The 23,769-nt window shown below is 40.5% G+C and overlaps 3 protein-coding genes and 1 long non-coding RNA gene across 10 annotated transcripts in view; 2 read left to right on the forward strand and 2 right to left on the reverse strand.

Moving 5' to 3' along the window:
- APAF1 (apoptotic peptidase activating factor 1) overlaps positions 1-5,280 on the reverse strand; it is a 38,731-nt gene extending 33,451 nt beyond the window's left edge. Inside the window, exons 1-5 of one of the 2 annotated variants that reach the window (XM_081878214.1) lie at positions 5,138-5,280; positions 3,745-3,856; positions 3,342-3,522; positions 935-1,124; positions 224-421 (exon numbers count right to left, since the gene is read on the reverse strand). In XM_081878214.1, the coding sequence (XP_081734340.1) occupies positions 224-421; positions 935-1,124; positions 3,342-3,479 (526 nt within the window). In that variant the 5' untranslated portion in view covers positions 3,480-3,522; positions 3,745-3,856; positions 5,138-5,280. Of the gene's footprint in view, positions 1-223; positions 422-934; positions 1,125-3,341; positions 3,523-3,744; positions 3,857-4,416; positions 4,440-5,137 lie in introns of those variants that run through there. The other variant, XM_081878215.1, reaches the window with a different exon arrangement.
- Positions 5,281-5,442: 162 nt separating this feature from the next.
- On the forward strand, positions 5,443-12,366 carry IKBIP (IKBKB interacting protein). 4 transcript variants are annotated; one of them, XM_081878314.1, is made up of 4 exons: positions 5,443-5,562; positions 6,321-6,516; positions 6,952-7,069; positions 8,718-10,609. In XM_081878314.1, the coding sequence occupies exons 2-4, from the start codon at positions 6,347-6,349 to the stop codon at positions 9,534-9,536; spliced, it is 1,107 nt and encodes a 368-aa protein (XP_081734440.1). In that variant the 5' UTR covers positions 5,443-5,562; positions 6,321-6,346; the 3' UTR covers positions 9,537-10,609. The 4 variants fall into 4 exon arrangements, with proteins under 4 accessions (XP_081734440.1, XP_081734439.1, XP_081734441.1 ...); XM_081878313.1 differs by having other exon boundaries at positions 5,520-5,636; XM_081878315.1 differs by lacking the exons at positions 5,443-5,562; positions 8,718-10,609 and adding exons at positions 5,569-5,669; positions 11,075-12,366.
- Positions 12,367-13,939: 1,573 nt separating this feature from the next.
- Positions 13,940-21,940, reverse strand: SLC25A3 (solute carrier family 25 member 3). 3 transcript variants are annotated; one of them, XM_081878318.1, is made up of 8 exons: positions 21,784-21,940; positions 21,445-21,613; positions 19,200-19,324; positions 17,022-17,201; positions 16,741-16,922; positions 15,287-15,459; positions 14,305-14,415; positions 13,940-14,228 (listed from the first exon to the last, which is right to left on the reverse strand). In XM_081878318.1, exons 2-8 carry the CDS (start codon positions 21,596-21,598, stop codon positions 14,068-14,070), a joined length of 1,086 nt encoding a protein of 361 aa, XP_081734444.1. In that variant the 5' UTR covers positions 21,599-21,613; positions 21,784-21,940; the 3' UTR covers positions 13,940-14,067. The 3 variants fall into 3 exon arrangements, with proteins under 3 accessions (XP_081734444.1, XP_081734445.1, XP_081734443.1); XM_081878319.1 differs by lacking the exon at positions 19,200-19,324 and adding an exon at positions 19,481-19,605; XM_081878317.1 differs by lacking the exon at positions 19,200-19,324 and adding an exon at positions 19,481-19,608.
- On the forward strand, positions 17,208-18,604 carry LOC309351029. The gene is made up of 2 exons (XR_014160666.1): positions 17,208-18,036; positions 18,083-18,604. It is a non-coding gene; the product is annotated as an uncharacterized lncRNA (long non-coding RNA).
- Positions 21,941-23,769: the final 1,829 nt, after the last annotated feature.

The raw sequence follows: 23,769 nt of genomic DNA on the forward strand, positions 1-23,769 counted from the left end.
AGCTTACTGCAAGTCATAGCTTATTTCACAACTACAGTATTTGCTTCTGTGAGTCAAACCGCGCTACTCCTCATATGATTTTCTAGTATTCACAAATTAAAAATTTAAAAAATACATGGTTCAGGCAAGCTATTTTCACCACTGTGTCTGGAGGTAAACTATCCCGTGCAATAACCTCTAGGCAGCAGAACATTTCTTATTGATACAAAGCAGCTAGAAATACCTTTCAAAAGACTGTGGTCACGTAATGCTTCTGCCGCCAAAACAGTCTTTCCACAGCCTGCCATGCCATAAACAATAACCCATCCTGGATCGTTTTTTAATTTATACAATTTCTGTTGAATTCTATTTGCTAGTTCTGGACGAGTGACGAACACTACTGGTCGCTGTGGAACACCACCTTCACAGAGAATTGTCTTAACTTAAATTCAAAAAGAGAAGATACAAAAAAAAATTAGAAAGAATGTAGAAAATATAACTTGCAGAGTTTTAAAGCATTAAATAGAAATACTATATCACCACTCCTAATACACAGAATAGCATCATCACTCATGATAATTATTCTATTTAGATGCCAACTAAAAGAAATTTGGCTTCAAATCACCTAGGTTGTAGGTGTAGCAGCCAGCCCTTTAAAAGAAGCACAAATTGAATTCCTCAGCTGTTTGGTATGGAGACAATCCTGGAAGGGAAAATCAATTTAACCTTAGCCCCAATATGTAATAGTAATAGTATGAAAATTAAACTCCTACACACAAGCCACAAAAACTAATGCAACCCTATTGTTGACTTACTTTAGTGGATTTGTATATTGTAGATTAAATCACTTGGTAGTGAAGGGACCATAGAAATTAAATATATTCTGAAATACTTTTTTCAATAAAAAGCAGAGTACAGAATATTTTCATGCAATGAAGAAGTTTGCCATACTAACCATATGAAGTTACTCCATCCATAGAATTCTTTCCATTATAAGGGGAAAGAATAGGGATGCCATCCTGGAGAAGGGCAGCAAGATCTTTGTATCCCTCATGAAGCAGTGCATTATAGAAGGATACGTAAGCATAATTATCTTTGGCAAGAATTATTTTTACTAATGTAGCTGCTCGTTCTCTCTGTGTAGTCTAATAAGGGAACAAAAAGACAATACATATTTGATACAATCTATCCAACCTTCAGCACTTTTAAGCCCCATTTCAGGCGCAAGGACAAGTATACAGAGGTTCCACAATTGGAACACAATGCCCTGCCAGGAAATTGTTCATTAGGCGAGCTGATGGTTTCCATTATTTCCTTTGGGAACATTTCTAATCCATGCTTTCTGTGTGAAACTGCTGCAGCCAATCAGCAAAAGCCAAACAAAGGAAAATCTGATTTGTCCAGTTTCTCCTGCTCCCCGATATGTCCAATCTTTATTCCTCCACAGTTTCTGCCCGACATGACTGCTGCAAACTAGTAAAACCCAAACAAGTAAGGAAGTGGGCAAACTCTGGCTGTTTGGATATCTGAATCAAGCATTTGTGTAGCAAGGTTTGGGTGTAATTCTGTGTGTTTGGATAACTGAGATTTCAAATCACAAGTGCTCTGATAGTGGGACCTTGCGTTTAAATCTTTTCCACTGAAATCAATTAAGTTTGGATTTAGGTGGATTATGTCCCATACAACAATTGCTAGGTTACTTAGCGAACAATCCAGGCAGCTGTGCACTTTTGCAGTCCAATATGATGCATGTCTATTCCAAAATAAGTCTCAATGGCAGTTTTTGAATGTCATCCTTAAGCCATAGTTTAGCTGCAGGAAATGAATAACCCTGGTTTCCTTCTGCACTTTCTGAGCTTCCTCCTGGATGGCCAAGAGTCGTTTAGCAACTGTTGCTTTTAGTTAAGCAGGATTTGTCATGTTATCTGATAATAACACAGTAGTTAAGATTAAAACAGTTTAGCTTAAAACAAGCCAATTTCAAGTCATGGTTTATAAAATTTGCTCATTTTAAACTACCTGTGGCCCTCCAGATGTTGTTGTAGTCTATCAGTCCCAACCACCATGGTCACGGAAGATGGAAATTTGAGTTCAACATCTGGAGTTCTCAGATTCCCAACCCAGATTTAAATTAACTGTACTTAATGTTAACCACGCTTCTAAGTTCAGATGACAAAGAAAGCTGTAGTTAACTAAAAACAGAAGTGAAAGCTTCTTTTGGCCACCTGGAAGCAGAGCACAAGCGCCTAGAAGAATAGGTTTATTGACATTGTGCTAAACCATGATTTAGGATGACGTCCAAATGCAAGCACTATGACTTACTTCCAGGTAAGCATGTGGCGGGTGGCGCTGTGGGTTAAACCACAGAGCCTAGGGCTTGCCGATCAGAAGGTCGGCAGTTCGAATCCCCGCGACGGGGTGAGCTCCCATTGCTCGGTCCCTGCTCCTGCCAACCTAGAAGGTCGAAAGCACGTCAAAATGCAAGTAGATCAATAGGTACTGCTCCAGAAGGAAGGTAAACAGCGTTTCCATGTGCTGCTCTGGTTCGCCAGAAGTGGCTTAGTCATGCTGGCCACATGACCTGGAAGCTGTACGCTGGCTCCCTCAGCCAATAAAGCGAGATGAGCACCGCAACCCCAGAGTCGGTCACGACTGGTCCTAATGGTCAGGGTTCCCTTTACCTTTAAGCATGTGTACATTTGCAGCCTTAATACCATGTACATACCACAGGCACACATCAATAAAGTATTAATTCAACAAAAACATACATTCATATGAAAAACCATGTCTAAGATACTCAGGGAGACAATTGCTCAAACCTATGAAAGAATGACACCCCTCTCCTCAAATTTGGAAACCATTTTTATAGGATACAGTCTGAGTGCAACCAGATCTTCTAGAAGATGAAGACAGTAACATTTTATTTGATGTAAATTGAGCGTGTCTATTTTGCTATGTTTCCTATTAACATTATTAAATTACTGTTTTTAGTCACAGAGTAAGTTATTTTCACTTAGTGGCCACTGAAATAAAGGGAAGAGTCCCACTGATTTCAAAGCCATCTGTCTCCAGATGAAGCTAGTTGCAATTAGTTCCCATGGATAGGTAGTCACATGTTAATTTAATGACTAACTATCCATGGGATCTAATTGCAACTAGCTTCATCTGGAACCAATCCAGGTTTTCATTTAGCTAAAATATTTCTGCTTTTTCTGTTAAAGGTATCAACTTTACAACTTCAATGTTCAACTTTGTATTGCACTAATGTCCATGAGAACCAGAAGAACACTGCATTTATAAGAGAGTCTGTAGGTGCTTAAATATTACAGCAGCATAAAATACAAAAACTGCAAATAGTTTACCTGGGCTTTTACTTTCTCCTCTTCCAGCAATGTTAATGCTTCATCCGCAATCATATGATCCATTATGTAAGAAGTCTTGATATCTCTTTCCAATGCCTCGCAATTCTGAAGCAAATAACTTCGAGCCATCATATCCATTTTTATTCCAACTTGTTTCTTCCTTGCTGAATGGTAACATGAGCTAGCCAAAACAATATAAACTTAGTAGATTTTTTAAAAATACCCTTAAAGTGTGTAAAAATCACCATTACATTATTTCAAGAAAAACTAAAACTGCCAATCAAGTATGAATCAATCTCCTTTACAGTACTGGCATAAAAAGTACATTGTATACATGGCTCAGAACACAACTGTTAATCAAGTAAAGATTGCTATAGATTCTTATTAGACATGCAACACTTACCAGTATTTCAATCTGCAACTGATTCTGGAGGCATCAGTTTGTAGGTAGTTTTTAAATTATTCATGAACCAGGGGTTCACTGAAGTTTATGATACACCATTCCAAACAGTATTCTGAATATAAAAAAATTAAGAAATCCTTAGAAAACTTTATCAGAAGATAATTCAATAATGCAAAGGAATGATGATCTGAGGTAGGCAAGCAGATATGTGAATAAAAATCTTATTTAATGATCTTGGGAAATATAGATACCAATACTAATGAAGCACAATATTAATTAATTGAATCTACAGCAATTCACAGAAAAGTGCAGTCAAATATGCAGATATTAAAAGTTTTTATACACTTGAAAAAACTGTACATGACCTATATAGAGTCAAAAAAAAACCTCTATTAAACCCACTGGAAGCTTGAGATTATAAAATTAATGTTGACGAAACACTCTACAGGTTTAAAAACTACTTGATCAAAGTGCTCTCCAAGCAACGGACAAATGAAATTGTACATAAAACACAGCTAAATCCACATGACAATTAAAAAACACACACATCATTAGAACACAGATAAAGTTAACAGAAGACTTTCCAGTAGAAGTCGCTGCTAGAATAATGCAGAACATAAATTACAAACTTCTGTAGTACAGTGCAACACACACTAGGAGACTATTGTTTACCTCTTTATACTTTATTGGTCCATACAATTACTAAGAAGCTGCTGGCAACAGCAACGTAGGTTCCAAGTATAGAAGAAGTTATTTAAAGCACACACTGCCAGTTATCTTGTCTACACATCTGAATACACACACAAGCAAAAAACAAACTTGCAAAATAATGTTAAGTCTCGAGACTTCGCCAACTGAAGCCATTCTGCTCCAGATAAGCAAGGACAAACTACCACCTAGACAAAAGGCAAAGAGAGGGATGACATGTGATCTTGGATATTTGCCCACATAAGCCATCAGAATTATGCAGAACAAAAGACTTGAGGAAGTGCATCCGAAAAACTGAATAATCTATTGTTACTGGGATTTGCGTTGTCAGGTGCATCAAGTGGCGTCTTCAGGCAACAGATTATATTCAGAATTTAGTGACTGCCCCGGGGATATATGTCCATATAAATCTATCAGCTATGTGATAATACCCAAACCCTGCTCCTCATTTGCCTTAATCAAGAAATACAGGAGCGGACTTTTGAGAAGTCAATAGGCAGGCGGCCCACTTCCCCACCCCGGATAATTTAGCAATGCGAAGCTATGTATGACCCCCACCCAAACCGTCTCTCACCCCCTTCTTCCCCACCCCCCTCTCTCGCGCCTGTTCATGTCTTTCTTATTTTCTCCTCACAAGGCTACGCCCCCTCTGCCCCCCCCACCTCACGGCTGCCGGAAGGGTTACCTGAGGAACACAAGCAACACCGTGCGCGTTTTGTGGGGAGCGGGGCAGGGGCGCAGCTTCCCTGACGGGGTCTGCTTCTTCGCACCCGGGGTGGGGCACCCAGGAAATAGCGGCCACTTCCTCCTCCCCGGGGCAAGGCGAATGGCTGAGCGGAGGCGGGGCGAGTCCGCACCGCACCTTCCGAGGGGAGGCGCCTAGTTCGACGGAGCCCCCGCCTCTCAAGAAGCCCCCCCAAGAGGCGCTGGGCGAAACAAAGCCGCGGAGGCTCGTGGACCCGAGTCGGCCGCGGGTGCGCGCGCTGCCGTGTGCTCGGCACCCGCCAGCCAACCAGAAAGGAAGAAAGGAAGCGCGCGCGCCTTTCGCCATCCTCGCTCGTGAATTCCGTTCGACCGCCCCTCTCGCGCCCGCGAAGTTAGGCGGGTGGGGTAAGCATTGGCGAGCATGCGCTTTGACGTGGCGCCGAGTAGTGGATGTCTGCGCGTGAAGACCCGGGGCTGAGGTAAAAGTTGGGAGAACTTCCGCCCCCTGCTTGGTAACGGGCGTGGGTGGGGTGCTAAACTAGGGAGCAAGGAGGAAAGGGAACGGATTGAATGAGGGATTATGAGCATGAAGGGTGCAACCCCAAACTGCCTCGGTCCAGTATACTTGAAGGAGCGTCTCCACCTCCATCATTCTGGCCGGACACTGAGGTCCAGCACCGAGGGCCTTCTGGCGGTTCCCTCGCTGAGAGAAGCCAAGTTACAGGGAACTAGGCAGAGGGCCTTCTCAGTAGTGGCACCCACTCTGTGGAACGCCCTCCCACCAGACATCAAAGAGAAAAACAACTACCAAACTTTTAGAAGACGTCTAAAGGCAGCCCTGTTTAGGGAAGCTTTTAATGTTTAATAGGTTATTGTATTTTAGTGTTATGTTGGAAACCGCCCAGATGGGTGGGGTATAAATAAATTATTATTATTATTATTATTATTATTATTATTATTATTATTATTATTATTATTTCTGCACTTGCGTTCCTTAGCGGGCAGGCTTAAGATGCCTCTGCAAGGCTAACGCTCCACTGACTTGCTTCCCAATGAAACATGCATAGGATCGGGGGGGGGGGGGAAATGCTCAGTCCATTTTTGAAAAGATTTGTAAGTAGCGGGTTGTCGTCCCCCACCCCACCCCTGGTTGATCTATGCAGGCATTCCCATATAAGACGTTGGAAATATGGCTGAAGTTAAGCAAAGAAGGAAAGCTAACCTTTCAGGCAAATCAACTGAAGATCAAGGGAAGACAGCACCGATGTTGAGGGCTACTGGTGATGAAAAGTCCGGCTGGTGGGACCCACGAACGGCCTCGAGTTTACTGTCTCTCATAGCTTGCCTAGGGCTGACATGGTAAGCAAAATGACTGGAAAGTTTCTTTACACTGATGTCTTCTGCAAGCTTCATCTTGAGCTGGTTGGCAGGTTCAGCTTTGTGGCTCAAGTCATCTGTCTATACTGTTAAGTATAAACATCATGCCCTAACAGAATCCTTCACATTTGCTCTTTAATTATGGCATATATTTGTAACTGAATTATAAAATCAAGGCTAAGCTGAAATCGTACATGCAATTATTTGAGAATAAATCCCATTCAACTCAACTTACTGCTAACTAAACATGTATAGGATTGGGCTATCCAAGAAATTGCTGAGAGTCAGTTCATCCCAATATTTATGCAGCCATATTTTTGGATTGCAAGTTGTGCTGAAGTAGGTGATTCAGTAACGTGGAAAAAGTCTATTGCTTTTGTAAGTTGTTTGCTGATTCTGTTTTTCTACATTTCCCAGGTTTCTTTTTCAGCAGTCAGCTCAGCTGGCTGAAGTGGAAGAGAAATGCTATTTATTAAAGCAGGAAGCTGCCAAGTTTCAAGATACAGAAAATAAGATTAACTTAATATCTGAAAAGGTAATTCAAAAGGGTGTCATTTTAATGGTCTGGGTGTTTCTCAACTGCTCTAAAGTCTGAGATATTTTTCATTAACTAGTATTAACTGTACCTTGCTAGATAAACTACACTCAGGTGCAAAATCAAGTTTAATAATTACATTTGCCATCCATATATTAAGTCAGTTTCTTTTCTCAAAACCAGATGCTTAAAGTTGCAATCTTATACAAACTTCCTGGAAGTAACACTGAACTTTTTTCTGAGTAGATTACACTTTAAATTGATTTGAGGTGCTAAACATACTTGCTGAGAAATAAGTCCGTCATATTGCAGCCACTATTTTACCTTTTGAAACAGTTATAGAGCATAATACTGAATACAGTAAATGCTAATTAAGAATGTATTCAGAAATTATTATCAGTAACTCTACCAGAAGCATTTATGCTGTCTGAAATTGTATTCATTTAGATGGCTTTTAAGTTTTACTTTGTATAGTGCAATTATAAAAAATATTCTAATATTTATTGTGTAAGTATTGTGATCATGAGACTGTAGCTTAAATGGATGGTCTTTTTTCTTTTCATGTTTTACTTTCTGATGTTACTTTTAAAAAAACACCATTCATTTTGCTGCAGATTGCTCTTCTGAATGACACAGCTATAGAAGTGTCAGGATTAAAGTCTGTTTTTTTGCACAGCCCTGCTTCCTTAGTGTCTGCTCATGGCACTTACACACATAAGTGCTTATAGGATTGCCGCCTTGGCTTCAGCTTTAGAAAAATGTCATTGATCTAGGATGACATTTCATTTCTTGTATATTTCATACTAGTGTTGCAATTCTAATCACGCCATAAATGGAAGTATGTCCTTTTCAACACTGGATTTTTCTACCAAGCAGAGGATCAGGCTGCACAAAGACAGCCAAAAGGTTGGAAACTGAGTGACCAGTGTCACACTAGAAGATACAGCAGGAATGTCCTTTACTCTCCCCCCTCCCTGTACCCTCCAAGCTGTTCTGAAGGGTCCTCCAACTTCCCAGAGCAAATGGGGGGGGGAGTGTGGTCTGCAGAGGGGAGACCCATTTGCACAAGTGGGCTATGGGTTGGATGTCAGCCATAGACTTGAGGCTATGTATGCATGTGGATTTACAAAAGCAACTAAAAGTCTTGCTATCCAGTGCCAAATAAGAATTGTGTCATGTGCCAGAACAAAGTTTGTTTTAAAACTTCAAAATAATCCAATTTTTGAAATACTTCAGAACAGTCAATATCTGAGCTGAGCATACTGTTTTGTAGGAAATTACTGCCTCTAGGCTACCTTGTAATGCAATTCATTCCTCCCTATGGCAACATATTGAAGTACATTTGGCTAACTCAAAACACGTTTCTGGAATTTTAATTCTAAAGTGAAATTTGTTTAGTTTTTTTCTCAATAAAGCTATGCAGAGTTTTGAAAGTATGCATAGAACAGATTAATATGAATCAACAAACTGTTAGTTGCCAAACGCATGTGGACTCAGTCTTTCTCGTATATACAGACACACCCACGCACACATGAACGACTTATTTGGAATATGTATCTTAAAACTTATGTTTATCGAAACCTTTGTTTTATATTTTTAAAAATCTGTATTAAGTGAAGATGGACATTGTTTTGTGTTACAAATGCAGTTTGAATCATCTTCGGGTATCCTGCAGGAAGCCTCTTTCTTTCTCTCCATGGTGACCAAGTTTGAACAAGAAGTATCTAACCTCCGTAACATAATAAGTGACATTCAGAACAGTGAGCAGGCACTCTCTAAAAGGATGCAGACCACTGATGCAAAATTTCAAAATATAATCAAGTCCTGGGAAAAGAGCCAGACTGAACTGGATATAAATACTAGCAGTTTAAAATCGGAAGCCAGGCTTTTACACATTGAAGTGACCTCTCAAATCAATGCAGCAGATCAAAAACTAAAATCCCTTTCTGAAAGACTGAAAGATCTTGAAGACAGTACTGTAAGAAACCTCAAAACGTTAAGTAGGCAAGAGGAAGATGAACTGGCTAAAGTTGAGCAGCAGCTGCAGTCTGATACCAAGGCAGTTGGAAAATTAGAAGAACAGCAGAACAGTATATTAGCCAGAAATAATGAGCTGAGACAAAAGCTTGCAGGCTATGAACCCAAACTGAAAGAGTGCAAAACTCATTTACCAGCAATAGAGAATGTCATTCACTCTGTTGTTAGAATATCAAGGGATCTGATGGCTGTAGAGAAGAAAATGGAAGACATGACTACAAAAGTGTTCAGCGTGGAAGATGAAATGATGAAAGCTGTATCTGATATAATGGACATACAAAAAACTTTTGAAGGCATGCAGTATGATAACAGCCTACTAAGACTGCAGAATGAAGTGCTTGTGTTAAAGGAGAAAGTCCATGACTTTGCAGAATCTACAACAGAAACAGAAAAAAATACAGAAAACTACCAGAGTGTGAATGATGAGTGAACTAGTCATAATGAACAGTACAGTATTGCTGAAGCAATTGCAACTTCAGTTAGCTGACTGGCAGTTCGAAAGCACATCAAAGTGCAAGTAGATAAATAAGTACCGCTCCGGCGGGAAGGTAAACGGCATTTCTGTGCTCTGCTCTGGTTTGCCAGAAGCGGCTTAGTCATGCTGGCCACATGACCTGGAAGCTGTACACCGGCTCCCTCGGCCAATAAAGCGAGATGAGCGCCGCAACCCCGGAGTCGGCCACGACTGGACCTAATGGTCTGGGGTCCCTTTACCTTATTCACTGAAATAAGCAAAATTTTCCCTTTACATGAGAAGACTTTGAAAAGATGAAAATACGTTTGCATTCCTGTGTGGGGTTTTTTATTGGAATATGTATTTGCATGTTTGTTGTACTTTACCCCTCAAATACTACATTGTATTAGGAAGACATATAATATCTGTTAATGTGTTAAACTGTATTATTCAAGTTAATGTACTTAGACTAATTTCAGCTTAAAAGGTTGTTTTAAATGCCTTTGCAGGATTAACTGTTACAAAGTTTGAACACCATGCTTTCAGAGAAAGCAGGTATGGACAGATATAAGATCACAAAGCTAAGAGGTATAATGATAAATAAGCATAGCTGCCAACATTTCCCTTTTTTAAGGGAAATTCCCTTATTCCGACTAGGATTCCTTGCAAGAAAAGGGAATAGTTGACAGCTATGTAAATAAGGGCTTTATGAAGTAAAGGCAGGAGAAACTATAGATATTTAATTGATATGGAAAGAAATGTAATAAAGCCACAGGCATATTGTCATATGAAAGGTATTCCCACTTCACCACTTGCATATGCTGCACAGAATCAGGCAAGTCAGAAAAATAATAGTTATTTAGAATGAGATGGTATAATTGGGTGTGATTGGCAGGAAGGAAACAATTTTCCTTTGATCATGACTTTGAAAAACCAACCATTATTCTCACAAACACATTTGTTTTGCTTTAACGGTAACTAAAATGCAGCACCATTTTTTCTGGATAGTAGAACCTATTAAAGTACTATATGCTAGTTTTGTATGCATTCGCCTGGAATATTGCAACCCAAAGTGTTTTTATTAGAAAGAACATCAGCTGTAATTATAACAAGCTATTATATTATCTTGTTTTGCTTTGTTGGAATACACAACTGTTAAGGAGCTAACTTGTAAAGTGAGGATGAAGACAATGTCTGATTGCTCCTCCTCAGTTTTCACGTTTTTCTCTTTGTTTCCATACATTGCTTGTTGATGAGAATCAAGATTTACATTTTCCCCCATTGCTAGAAAACTAAATACGCCCCTGCACTCCATTATGCCTGTTTTGGGTACCTAACACCATTGTTTAATAAATTCATCAAAAACGTATGTATGAGTTGCACACCCTTTCTCCCTTTAAAGTTTGAGGGAAACACTAAAGAACATATTGTACACTAATCTTTTAAATAAATTTCAAGACAGCTGGTATAACATTAAAGTGCAATTTTCTTATGATTTTTTTTTTAATTCTTAGTGTGAGAAGACATTAAGCTTAATGGAGCAACTGGAAGATCTTCATATAATTGCTCAGATGAAGCACCTGCAGGAGGAAATGAACACCATGCAGATCTGGTCTAGTAAGTTAAGTCAAGAAGAGGAGGAGCGTCAGCAGAACTTAACATCTCTCTTTCGTGCAGTTACTAAGTATGAGGAGATTATAACTTCAGTAACTAATAACTTCTCTGTAAAGATTGCCGCTGTGAAGACTGATATTAGACGCATTTCAGGTCTTGAAGCAGATGTAACCTCACTGGTAGAGAATCTACATACTCTAGAAGACAAAGTTGATAAAGCTGAAAAGACTACAATAAAAAGTATAGGGACTCTCCTTACAAACAGCATTGACAGGACTACAATACTACGGAGTTCTGCATCTGAAAATGCCAGACAAATAGAACACATTAAGACAAAATCATCTGAGCTGAATGCTGAACTTAACAAGCAATTAAATAAGCTTTTAGATTTGGAAAGTGATAGAGCCAAAGTTCTTACAACAGTAGCCTTTGCAAATGACTTAAAACCAAAAATACACAACTTAAAGATGGATTTGGCACACTTGGAACCAATGCTAAATGAACTAACATTAAGAATAGGAAGACTGCTTGGGGATCTAATGGAAAGACAGAAAGAAATATCTTTCCTGAATAAGAAACTCTTCAATTTGACTTCTGCTCAGAGTGATGTTAAGACTATGAGTGATGAGCTAAGTGAAGTTTCAGATTTGAAATAGTCCTATCACATCAAGCCTCACTTCTAGCACTGCCTGAGGTTGCTAGGTTACCCTTCAAGTTTTGGGGTTGAAGCAGTAGTGAATTTATTATCTGCTTACAGCAAATTGAATTCATAGAGTAAAGCGTGCATAAGATGGTGCTGTCATGTTCACTACAACTTACACCCAAGGAACTATTGAGGACTACAGTCTTACAAGTAGGAGTGTCACATATACCAATCGAGTTACATTCAATCAATGATAACTAGATCAAAAATTCTTTTATAAATCACAAAGTTGTGTTTGTAAAACATGTTTCAGTAAGTCTTGAATGGTATTGGATGTTAAAAAGATGACTGCAGAAGACCAAAAATAGAAGATTAAACCAAAAGAATAATGCAAACAGAATTCTGCTCAATGTCCCCACACACTGAAGTGCAGTAAGGAAATCTCTCCTTCCACATTAGGGGCAGGCTCTGCCGGATCAGCAGCCCTCCCATTTTTCAGGAAAGCTATTCTGGAGGCAAGTTAGAAGATTTGTCTGAATCGATAGATTGATTGTAAAAAAAATAAATTATCCATATTTAGAGTTGAGAACTGATATCAACTGGGGTAATACATGCACGCACTTATAAGGTACTAAAAAAGTTGTCTAATACCTTTTATAGGTGGATTGTAGGATTGTAGTTGTCTAATACCTTTTATAGGTGGATTGTAGGATTGTAGTTTCAGTCACTCCGTCTCAAATGAGAGCTAATAGTTATATAAAAACACGACTAAATGAGTGCGTAGAAGAAAAATTACTAGGGACATTTGTATACCTGTGGGAAATGATTTTCCTTTTTTCTTGAAATAGAATTCTGGATCCCCTAATCAATTCAGTGGCAGAAAAATGACTTTACAAATACATCTTGATGGAGTTCAGTTGCATGCAGTATAAATGGTGGCAAACATCTTTTAAATGGGAGGGTATTTCCAAAATCCTGAACAGCCACTGCCAAGGTAGATGACCCAATGGTTCGATTTAGGAAGCCATGCAATTATTAGACACTGTAATCAAATTGAACTTTTCAAATAAATTGCATTACTAAATACCAGTTGGCAATTATTAAAGGACAGCTGTTACATCTTGCTTGTGGGCTTTCTTGAAATATGCCTGGTGTTGCTGTAAACAGCACTAGGTGGATCTTTTGAGGTAACAGTGTTCTTGAGTATTTGTAGATAGCTGATAACATACAAATGCATATACAACTATTGATTTTAGTGCATCTACGTGAGAGTATGACTCACCTTGATTACTGCCCACAGCTTTTTATTTTGGCCTCTGACCACTCGGAACTCCTTCAGGCTGGTCATCCATAGCTATGGCTATGTGTCCACAGTTTGCAAAAGGGCTCTAAACCAGCATATATCCCCATATCTGTTTCACATGCCAAAGGACACTCCATAACAGCATCAGAGTACTGCGGGCCCTATTTAGCAATGGATTTATGACCAGGTACTGATCTGGAGGGTGGCAACACAAGAACAAGCCTTGTCAATGGTGGCTCCCCACTTGTGGAATGCTCTTCCAGGAAAGGCTTGCCTGACACCACCATTACATAGCTTCAGGCACATTCCTTTTTAACCAGGCCTCCAGCTTTTAACTGCCACCATTTTGCATGGGTAGGATGTTTTAATAGAGTGTTTTTGGCTTTAAAATAGTGTAACTTGTTCTTATTTGCCATGGCAAAAAGCAACAAATAATAACATATCCTTGCTGGTAGATATGTCAAGACCTTTCAATAATAATGGCTGCAGCAGTATTAACTGGTCATACATATACTTTGAATACATACGTCTCTCACTGGGTTAGTGATAAACATTTGTAAACATAATTACCTAAAGCAAGAACCTGATTACCTAATTTATAGAACTGCCTTCACAGACACTCAAGTGAACCCACATTAAGGCAAAGCAGTTTGGTAGATCATACTTGTAAAATACTAGAAATTCATTATTTTCTTCTCTGCTTTAACCGACTGTCAGTAGCAACACATGAGGGGTCCTTTTTCAGGAGTAGACCAGACCAGTTCCCTTAGCCGCCATGAAACCATTTTTTCCAACAGGCTGAAAACTAAGGCAAACATGTGTCAATCTAGTACTTTATTTTGACCAACAGCAACAGTGAGGCCTGAGCAAACAAATACTTTATTCTCCTACACTGCCATGTGTATAAAGTTTCATGATGTTATTTAGCCATTCAGTCCATGATCCATCTACTCAGAAAGACCAAGCTTTTTCTTCAGAGATTCTGGCATCTCTGGTGGAGGTGGGCGGGGAAGTCTGAAATAAACTTTCACGGAGTCATAGATGAACCACTGTAGTGCTGTCAGAGTACCAATCATAATAATACGGGCGAAGAGACCCTTCCATACACCTGTTGGAACATAACATTATTAGTATCTGGAATTATTCATGCACTTTCACAGTTCAGTATCAGCTTAAATGCTCACCTTTAAATCCCAGCCTCTTCAGTACTTGAGCAGCTGAACTGCCTTTTTCTTTGTTCAACACGGATACCACAGAATCAGCAGGATGTGAAACGATGGCACAGAAGACCCCAGCTGAAAAGCAAGTAGTCACCATTAATTTAAAATATTCATTAATATGTTTATTCATATTGCAGAAAGATCCTATGTCAACAGGAGACTGACTCACAACTGCTATAGGGAGATGAGATCTCCACAACTCATTACATAACATACTTGTATCATTAGATGCAAGCAGTTAGATAATTCAATAATCCTGCAGGACCTACTAAAGACATTGGCCAATTGTGTGTACAACATCCACAAATCTGAATGTGACTTGTGTGATTCAGGGCAGTGGCTTCCTGGTGCTTGTCAAGCAGGTCAGTTTCAAAACAAGCCAATAAAACCATGAAGGCAAAGGACATCTGACAGTTAAGTCCAGTCGCGAACGACTCGGGTTGCGGCACTCATCTCACTTTACTAGCCAAGGGAGCCGACGTTTGTCCGCGGTTTTTCCAGGTCATGTGGCCAGAATGACTAAGCTGCTTCTGGTGAAACCAGAGCAGCGCACAGAAACGCCGTTCCCGCCAGAGTGGTACCTATTTATCTACTTGCACTTTGGCATGCTTTTGAACTGCTAGGTTGGCAGGAGCCGAGACTCAACAACAGGAGCTCACCCTGCCACAGGGATTCGAACTGCCGACCTTCTGATCGGCAAGACCTAGGCTCAGTGGTTTAGACCACAGCACCACCCGCGTTCCATAAAGCTGGAGTTTATTATACTATTATTTATCATCTGTATGCAAGGGCAAACCAAGATCCTATGAAAGTGAAATAAAATGCTGCTGAAGGCATTTTTATCTGCCTACGTGGGAGAATACAGGGAAGCATGCAAGCCAGACTCTTCTTGGGACTTGCTCATGAATACTAAACTGTTACTATATTCCAAAAAGTATTTCCTTACCTATATAACCTGCTACAAATGTAACAACCAGCTGTTCTCCTTTTGAACATTCGCTCCTTGGTTTCGGGACAACGTACTTGTAAAGCGCTTCCACAGTTCTTTCAAAGCAGGCAAATTTCATCATGGTGTATGGAATCTGCCTCATCCATAATGGAACAACACCTTTGTAGAAACTTCAAAGTAGACAAAAAATTAGAAACCCCATATTTAAGTGCTTCTGATTTGGAATTAATTCTGGAAGACACAGGAATTCAAATCAGTTACGCTACCTGAGTCTAACAAATGAATCTCAATGGCAGAGCACATAGTTTTAATACAGTAGGTCCCAGGCTCAAAACCTGGCACTATTAGGCAGAACAGGCACTATTAGGCAGAACCTGTGTGGTACCCCAGGAAAGACAGGTGTATGGACCAGGTGTTTTGCCCTAAACAACCATGTCATTTATGCCATGGGTTTGCAAACTAAGGCCCGCGGGCTGGATCAGGCCCAACTGCCTTCTGGATCCGGCCCACGGATGCTCTGGGAATCGCCACGTGGATCACCAGCGCACTTTCTTTCCCTCTCCCTCACATGGCAGCAGCATCTCCTCCCTCCCTCCTCATGGTTTCTCCCCGCCCTGCCTAGAGGAGGAAGGGGGCTGGGCTTTGTTGGTGCCAGCAGCAGCACTCAAATGGTCACCATTTTAAACCGCCCCTCTCCAGAGCTCTTTCACATGCCGCTCATTGTCCTGCTGCTCGTAAGACACTAGTAAGCAGCCAGTGGGACTCACGATGCTCTTGCATAATCCCCCCCCCCAAATATAGTCGTTGTCCCCCAAGGTCTGAGGGACAGTGGACCGACCCCCTGCTGAAAAGGTTTGCTGACCCCTGATTTATGCACACACAAGAAATACCAATATTAGCAAAGACTGAATTAGGTTTAGTGATTGTGAAAACACAGTTGCATTGCAGTGTTTCTTTCAAACTAGTCAGATCAGAAACAACCTAAACCTCTAGCCTCGCTCTTAAAAGAACAATGGGTATATAGTCCCTTTTGTCTTTAATCTTGGAACTGATTGATAAATGTCCACAATCCAGCCAAATCCTGATAGTGGAAAATGACATGTATTATATTACAGCCATTGCTATCAGAACATAAAAGACCAGAGTGAGGGTATATTATTCTCACATGCCAATGACTCAAGCATCTTTGACTGTACAACCATAAAGTTGTTGATCCCTCTTGGCTGGAACTACTCAAAACCAAAGCTGTAAGCAGAACTCAGCACAAGAGACATCTAACAAAGATGGATCTAAGGGAGCATGTTGGCTCATATTGCTTAAGGACTCAGAATTCTGCTCCATGTCTAAAGCAATAATACCCATGATCAAAGCTAAACAGTTCATAATCAAGGAGCTGTGCAGGATCATCAAGAGCCACTTTAGGGCCCTGGTTTAACTGCTGTAATACTTACGCCCAAACACCTTCTTCTGCAAACATTTTTGGAGCAGCTTGCCTCAGTGTATTTGCATACCCAGGCTGTGTCTGAATGCGCACTTTAGCAGCTTCCATTGGAGCCAGAGCAATATCAGCAAAGAACTCTGCACTGGCAGATGCAGCCAAATATAGTGATGTACGCCACAGATATGCATTTTCCTGAAATAAAATTTAACAGAGCAGAAAATATGTTCATATGACATTCCTTGGACAAATTCACAATAAAGGGGTGCTGAACTGCAGGATAAATAAACTTACCTCTCCCAACATGTTGCTATACATGATTTTGAAGACTTCATAGAAACCAAATTTGCAGAGCCCTTGCATGGAATATCCAATAAATGTTGGAGCCCATCCTTTTGCCAAACCACGAACACCATCCTCTTTGACAGTAACTGAAAAGCCGTTGAAGATGCTCTTATATTTTTGTGGATCCACCTAAACAAGTTTTGAGAAGTCAGCAGTTAATAATTTTTTTAACCTTTCTCACATTCACAGCAACAACCAATATACTCCAAACATATAGACATTGTACTTAATGATTGTTTTAAAGAGTTTAGGATTTTTACCAAGTGAAGAAGAATGCAGTGAAGAGAAAGATTAAAAATGTTAAAAATGACAAGTCAACTGACAGTGGCAAGATGATTACAGAACTTCATGAAAGGTTTTGTAGAAGTAATTTTTGAAGGGGGAAAAAAGAGAAAGTTCTGTGACAAGTAGTAAAATAAAGAACAAATATAGGCTGCAAGTATAAGATTCCTGGGTTTTGAAGCATATATAAGGTATACGCCACTGGCCAAACCAGCATATATAAGGTATACGCAACTGGCCAAACCAGCTCTACTCATCAATTTGGAAATTTAATCAAAGACACATCCAGTTCTAGCAGTGTATCATTCTATGTGGTACACTGGAAGCTGTGATGGACCATATAACTAAGTTAATTCTACAACAGAAGAATTGTAATCATCCAATATTGAAATGTTCAATTAAGCAATATATTATAAATGTGCTTCAGTTGGGAGAAGGATTTTGAAGGATTAAAGCAGTAGCAAATACAACTTGCATTAAGTGAAAGAAGACGGAATTTGGGTTGAACTGCAAGAATATGTGAAAGCAAAAAGGGACAGTATGAGTATGTAGATATTCAAACTTTAATATCACCAAAACTAACAGCGCATTGGAGTGGGATGAATTGTTACTCTTCATTGTAACAACACCAGTACTGTCTCAACTGAATAAATGGGTAATTAATGGGTAATTAAGGTAATGGGTAAATGGGTAATGGGTAATTGGGTAATTAAGTGTCCACATATTAGGGTTTTTGTATTTTTTAAATGTATTAGCTTTTGTGTTCAACTGTTTCATTATCTTATGTGTAAATGCATCTGAAACAATGGTTTAGGAAGCAATTAATAAATCAATTGTAAAAAGAAGTACTCAGAAAAGTTGTGAATAAATGTTCTGAAAAAGGCTGCAATTTGTTACAGCTATTTAAGGTTTGCCTAGATATGTGCAATCTCAGTAAAAACTGTTCAATATTACAAAAATATTTTATGCAGAAATTGGCAATATGCTATTTTGTAAAAAAAAAATTGACTTTATAAGATGTTAATACTCTCTGGTCCTACCTTCCTACCTCATGTCGCCCTCTACTGACTTGTTCCATTTCACCTTTCATCTTACTTCCTGGCCTCTTTCTGACTTCTGCATGAACAGGATTACATTTTCTGTAATGTATACTTGGATCATACACATCTCAAGCATATTTCCTCAATACTTTTAGCTGCTTTAGAGGAATATAATAGTTGAATCAACTTTGTGAAATAAATATCTAAAATCAAAGCACTCTTTTTAATATATTACAAATATAAGCAAAGGGTTAACTTCAGATTCTTCATTCCACCTAACCAACTTCCTTCTGCCATAAAGCTAGAGGTTGGTTCATTATATGGCTAAAATCCTATGCACGCTTCCTTGGGAGTGATTCCCACTGAACTCAGTGCAACTTCTAAGCTAATTTGCAAAGGATCATACTGTTTCTCATTGACTATATCCTCACATATTTAAGCTTTCGTTGTCAAATGCATGGATCATTATTATCTTTTCTTCAAATTATAACTCCACAACAAAGAAATGACACATGCATGAAGTCATTCAGCCTTTATGCTACATGCATTATAAAGATTCTGAATGTTTAGTATTCAAATATATTAGGCTAAAATATTTTAGACGTATTTGTACTGGAGGTATACATTTGATAAATCATGGTTTCTGATTAGTCATGAAGCTTTCAAACACAAGTATCTGCCATTACTGCTTATTTGTCAAATGCCAGTTACATGGTTCCTAACTAAATCTGGCTCAATTTAAAATTTGTCCAATTGTTTTATCCCAAATGATAGGGGGGAAATCCATATTTGGCAGCATACAAACCTGGATGCGACACTTCACTAAATCCAAAGGTACCACTGCTGTATGTGTCAGACCACAACTTAGGACCCCACCAAAGCCACAGAGAGCGTAAAACTTGAGAGAGCCATATTCACAACTGTATTCTTCTGCAGCAAAGAAAAGACACACCATGCTGTTAAATAAACTACATGCAACGATATAAAAAACTTTATTTGGGTGAAATCCAAGCCTTGTTTCCTTTTGATTAGTAAGATTTCACACTTTTATCATGCTATGATAACCAACTTGACATGCAATCAAACCTGAATTCGGCATTTAACAAGATCTAAAGGAACCAATGCTGTGTGCGTGGTACCACAGCTAATAATCCCACCAAAGCCACAAAGGATGAAGAATCTGCCAGAGCCATATGCACAGCTATAGTCTTCTGCTTAAAAAGAGATAAGTACAAGTTGACAAACTACAGAGTTTGGCATTTGAAGTTAGCATTAAATTATGTAAGTTCAATCAAGAAATTTCACTTTTCTCCTAAAACAAGTTTGTCTTCCCAGATTTATGAAGTGGTAGTAGGTCAACTAAAAGCATTTATTCTTTTTACCAAGACTGCCTGAAAACATTCTCAAAGTAATTAAAATGGATCTTAATTCACTTTCAAATAACCATGTTCAAGGACCAGTATCAATATCAACATGTAGGTTGGTATACTACTTGACAAAGATGTCTATGCCAACATGAATGGGATTCAAAATAATATCATAGTTACTGCACGTGTCATAGGAATGACCAAAATATAAGTATTTACAAGGTGCATTCTGCTTAAGGCAACACTTTCTTCCAAGAGATGTGCTGTGCAGGTATTAAAAGCCACATAAATATTAGATAAGGGTAAATTTCCAGTTATGGCAAAATAGCATATATACAGGATATAAAACAAAAAAATTATTTCAATTAAATTCAACAGAGCTTGATTGTGTTTGCTCATTGTTTTAGGTAACTTACCAGGCCCTGATTTCAGATTGCCTTGTAAGGGCTAAACAAACAAGTAAGTAATTTCACAAGTTACTGCTGTGCAATTCTTTACATGGGCATATAAACACTTGCTGGACAATAGACCTTCACATGATTAACCCAGTATCTTTGTAAGAATATATTGTGAGGATTTATTCATTATAAAAAGATTAAGGCAAGTAAGTACATATAAGGTACATCTTAGATTCAAAACTATTGCCTCAAAGCTACATGCACCAACCTCTTATCATTCCAGGGTTCTTGTAACATAAAAAGAAACTGCTATAAGGGTCTCTTTTTTAAAATACAAAAAACAAAGCTTAATTGAGTTATATATCATGAATGACATGTTGGTATGTGCCAACGGAGGATGATGCTTCATGCATCTGACAAAGCAGTGTCTATTCTTTTCGCAGGCCACTACAGCTATGTTCATCTTTTAAATGTGCTACAAAACCCTATTCACTCTTTTTTTCTAATATACGGCTGCCCTATGCAATTAAATAAAGGACAGGTTTAGTAGTAGATATTGTGTCACTGTAAGAAAACAGATATGGCACCAACGGGACGAAGTTGATGGAGAACATTTGTATGGAAGTTTGCTTATTTTCATTATGAGACTTAAAAATATTGGTTGCTTACATAGGTGCAACATTGTATCAACCTAATAAACCCTTCAAGGTAAACGAGAGTGTGGAAAACTACTTAGCCTCACCTGCTCCTCCCAGTGTCATTCTAAGCCTGTGACCTTGTCCCCACCAATCCACCCTCCTTTAAAAGTGTTACCCACCCGGGGAAGGACCAGGCCGCTGACTAGTTGCCATGGAGACATGCCGTCTTCTACTAGCCTTGGGCTTCTGCGCAGGCAGCATCCTTAAGCCGCTGAGGGCGACCACGCACTAGCAGACAAGATGTCCCCAACCACATGCAAGGCATGGCTAGGCCCGACGCCTTCCAGCCCCAAGGTCGCCGCGGAGCAAGCCTCCTCCGAGGCCTACACAGGCGGGGCTCAAGGCACAGACGAGAATGAGTATTCTGGCCTTTTCCAGTGGGAGGAAACGGAAGGGGCTCAGCCAAGGAGTCACTGTGAGCCAAGCACAAGCCCGGCCTGCATTGACCTTCCATGTCCTCCAAGAGGAACCCAGGGGGCCCGGTAGCTGAAGCCCCACCCGAGAGAGAATTCAAAAACCGGGGGCCCTTCCAGAGAAGGAACCGAGGCAAAGGTCGTGCGTCCCGACCCCCCAATCCGCCCACTTACCCTCTGCGGAAGCGGCTGCCAGGCTCCGCCGGGTGCACGAAGGCTCCGCGGGTTCGGCCGGGAGTTTCCTTAGGCTGAGTCCGTCCTGCTGCAGCTGCAGCTGCGGGGCGTGGAATGGGTTGAGCCGCACAAGCGGCACTATGGACGAGAACATGGCGGCGGCAGGAAGCTGCGGGAGGAAGAACGAGGGATGTGGTTAAGCAGGAGGCCCCCCCGCCTCGCCCTGCTTGTGGGGAAAAAAAAACAAAACTGCCCCCGTCAGCAGCCGGGACTGAACACGCGGCAAAGCTGCGAGAACGGAAACGCCACCCCTGCACCCCCTTCCCTTCAGGGACTCACCTTCTAAGATGGCGGAACCCGCTTCCCTCCGCTCCGCTACTCGGCCGGCGACTGCACTCAAAGGCCGAATATCACCCTTCCTCAATGACTTTGTCCTTCTCTGACGCAAAAGGGCGGAGCGGCGGTCCAAAAAGGCGCGCTGCGATTGGGCGCCGCGGCCCCGCGAGCTTGCGTCACTCCGCCGACGCTCTCGAGAGCCAATCCCGTCATCTTGCCTAGCTCTGCCGCTCTCTGCTCCGCACCCCTCCATTGCCTTGCCTCGCCTTGCCTTGGAGCGGCCGTGAAATACCGGGAAGCGGGTGGAGGGAGAGCGAATGCGCAACAAGCACCAGACCTTGGAGGGAGCCTGCTAGCTGGACCTTCCTTTGACTGGCACCGTCTGGTTTAAACCCTAGAGGCGACCGTAAATTTAGTAGTTGGGTGAAGGAGAAGGAACAAGGTTACCTAATTGGCAGCGCCCAGTTTGTGCGTGGTGGAAATTTTGTGAAAACTTCCACGTACTGAGATCTGCTCATTGGAGTTTACATTGCTTATTCCTAGAGTGTTTCAGTGCATTTACGACAGATATCGTTTGAATTTTAATACCACCAATATTATTTTTTAAAAAATAATAATAAATAAATAAAAGTAATAAATAATACTCCTGTTGCTCAAAAAGATGAAGGCGCGTTGGTCAGTCGACTAACAAAAAACAAGACGTTTTGCAGTAATTTATGTTCTTAGGCTTCTGCCAACCTAGCAGTTCGAAAGCACGTAAAAGTGCAAGTAGATAAATAGGTACCACTCTGGGGGGAAGGTAAACGGCGTTTCTGTGCACTGCTCTGGTTCGCCAGAAGCGGCTTAGTCATGCTGGCCACATGACCTGGAAGCTGTACGCCAACTCCCTCGGCCAATAAAGCGAGATGAGCGCCGCAACCCCAGAGTTGGCCACGACTGGACCTAATGGTCTGGGGTCCCTTTACCTTTATGTTCTCAGGCACAATAAATATCTTAGTATAAGGTGGACCAGAGCTTTATCCACAAGAGTGCATACTATGCAACCAGATTGTAGCTATGAATTGGGTGACTTAAATGGTAATCTGATTTAGAAAAAAGAAATATTCAAATTGTGCTTAACAGGCAAGTGTGTTTCTTCCAAAAGCTTTGGAAAGCAATGGACTACAAAAGGCCATTCCAGGGGGAGAGTATTTGAGGGGTCATAAATCCTGATAGCAGTGTAGTATTCAGAGATGAGTACTTTGAACTCATCTACCATCTGTCAACTGCAACCCTTCACCTACAGCATGGATATATTGTTGCAAATCTGGGGTGACAGTTGTGGGGAGGCGAGGGAACCCATAACTGCTAGTTAGGGAATGTTAGAAATTAATAAATGGTAGAATTTTGATAATATTTTAAATAATGAAGAAAAGATGTCAGATGTTAGGAAATGACCTGGGGAGAAAGACTATCATGGTGTAAATGCCAAACTGTGTCCAGTCATTGACCCTCTGCCTGCCCTCTGGGTAAATAGTGTGGAGGGGAAGGTTACAGGAGGTGTGATGTCACACAAGAAAAATATGTCCTCTTGAAATCTAGAGGTTGCAAGAGAAGAACTCCATGAGCGGTTGTGAAGTCCAGAACCATCTTAGCAGGATGGCACAGTGGCACCGAGATGGCTTGCAGGATGCCTTGGACTCCAATGCTGCACTGCTGTGAATAACAAGCCCCTCTTGAGATGTAATGCTCTGAACTCTCTCCAAAGTAGACCTAGGTGTAAATATGTGTACAATAAGCCATATTTCTTAAAGGCTAGTCTCTGATGTGCTTTGATTTCCTAAAGGAAACATAACCCTGAGCATCTGGAAGCTTGCTACTGCTTAGCAGAAATTGCGAGTGGTAAGCAACCTTTGTAAAACTGGTGTCAGTAACAATATATTACAGTATATTATCTTAATATACCAGTCTTTGGTCCTTTTCTCTTCATAGTAGTCTGAAAAGTAGTAA

Source organism: Podarcis erhardii (genome assembly GCF_964252035.2).
Source record: "Podarcis erhardii genome assembly, chromosome: 10".
NCBI lineage: Eukaryota > Metazoa > Chordata > Lepidosauria > Squamata > Lacertidae > Podarcis > Podarcis erhardii.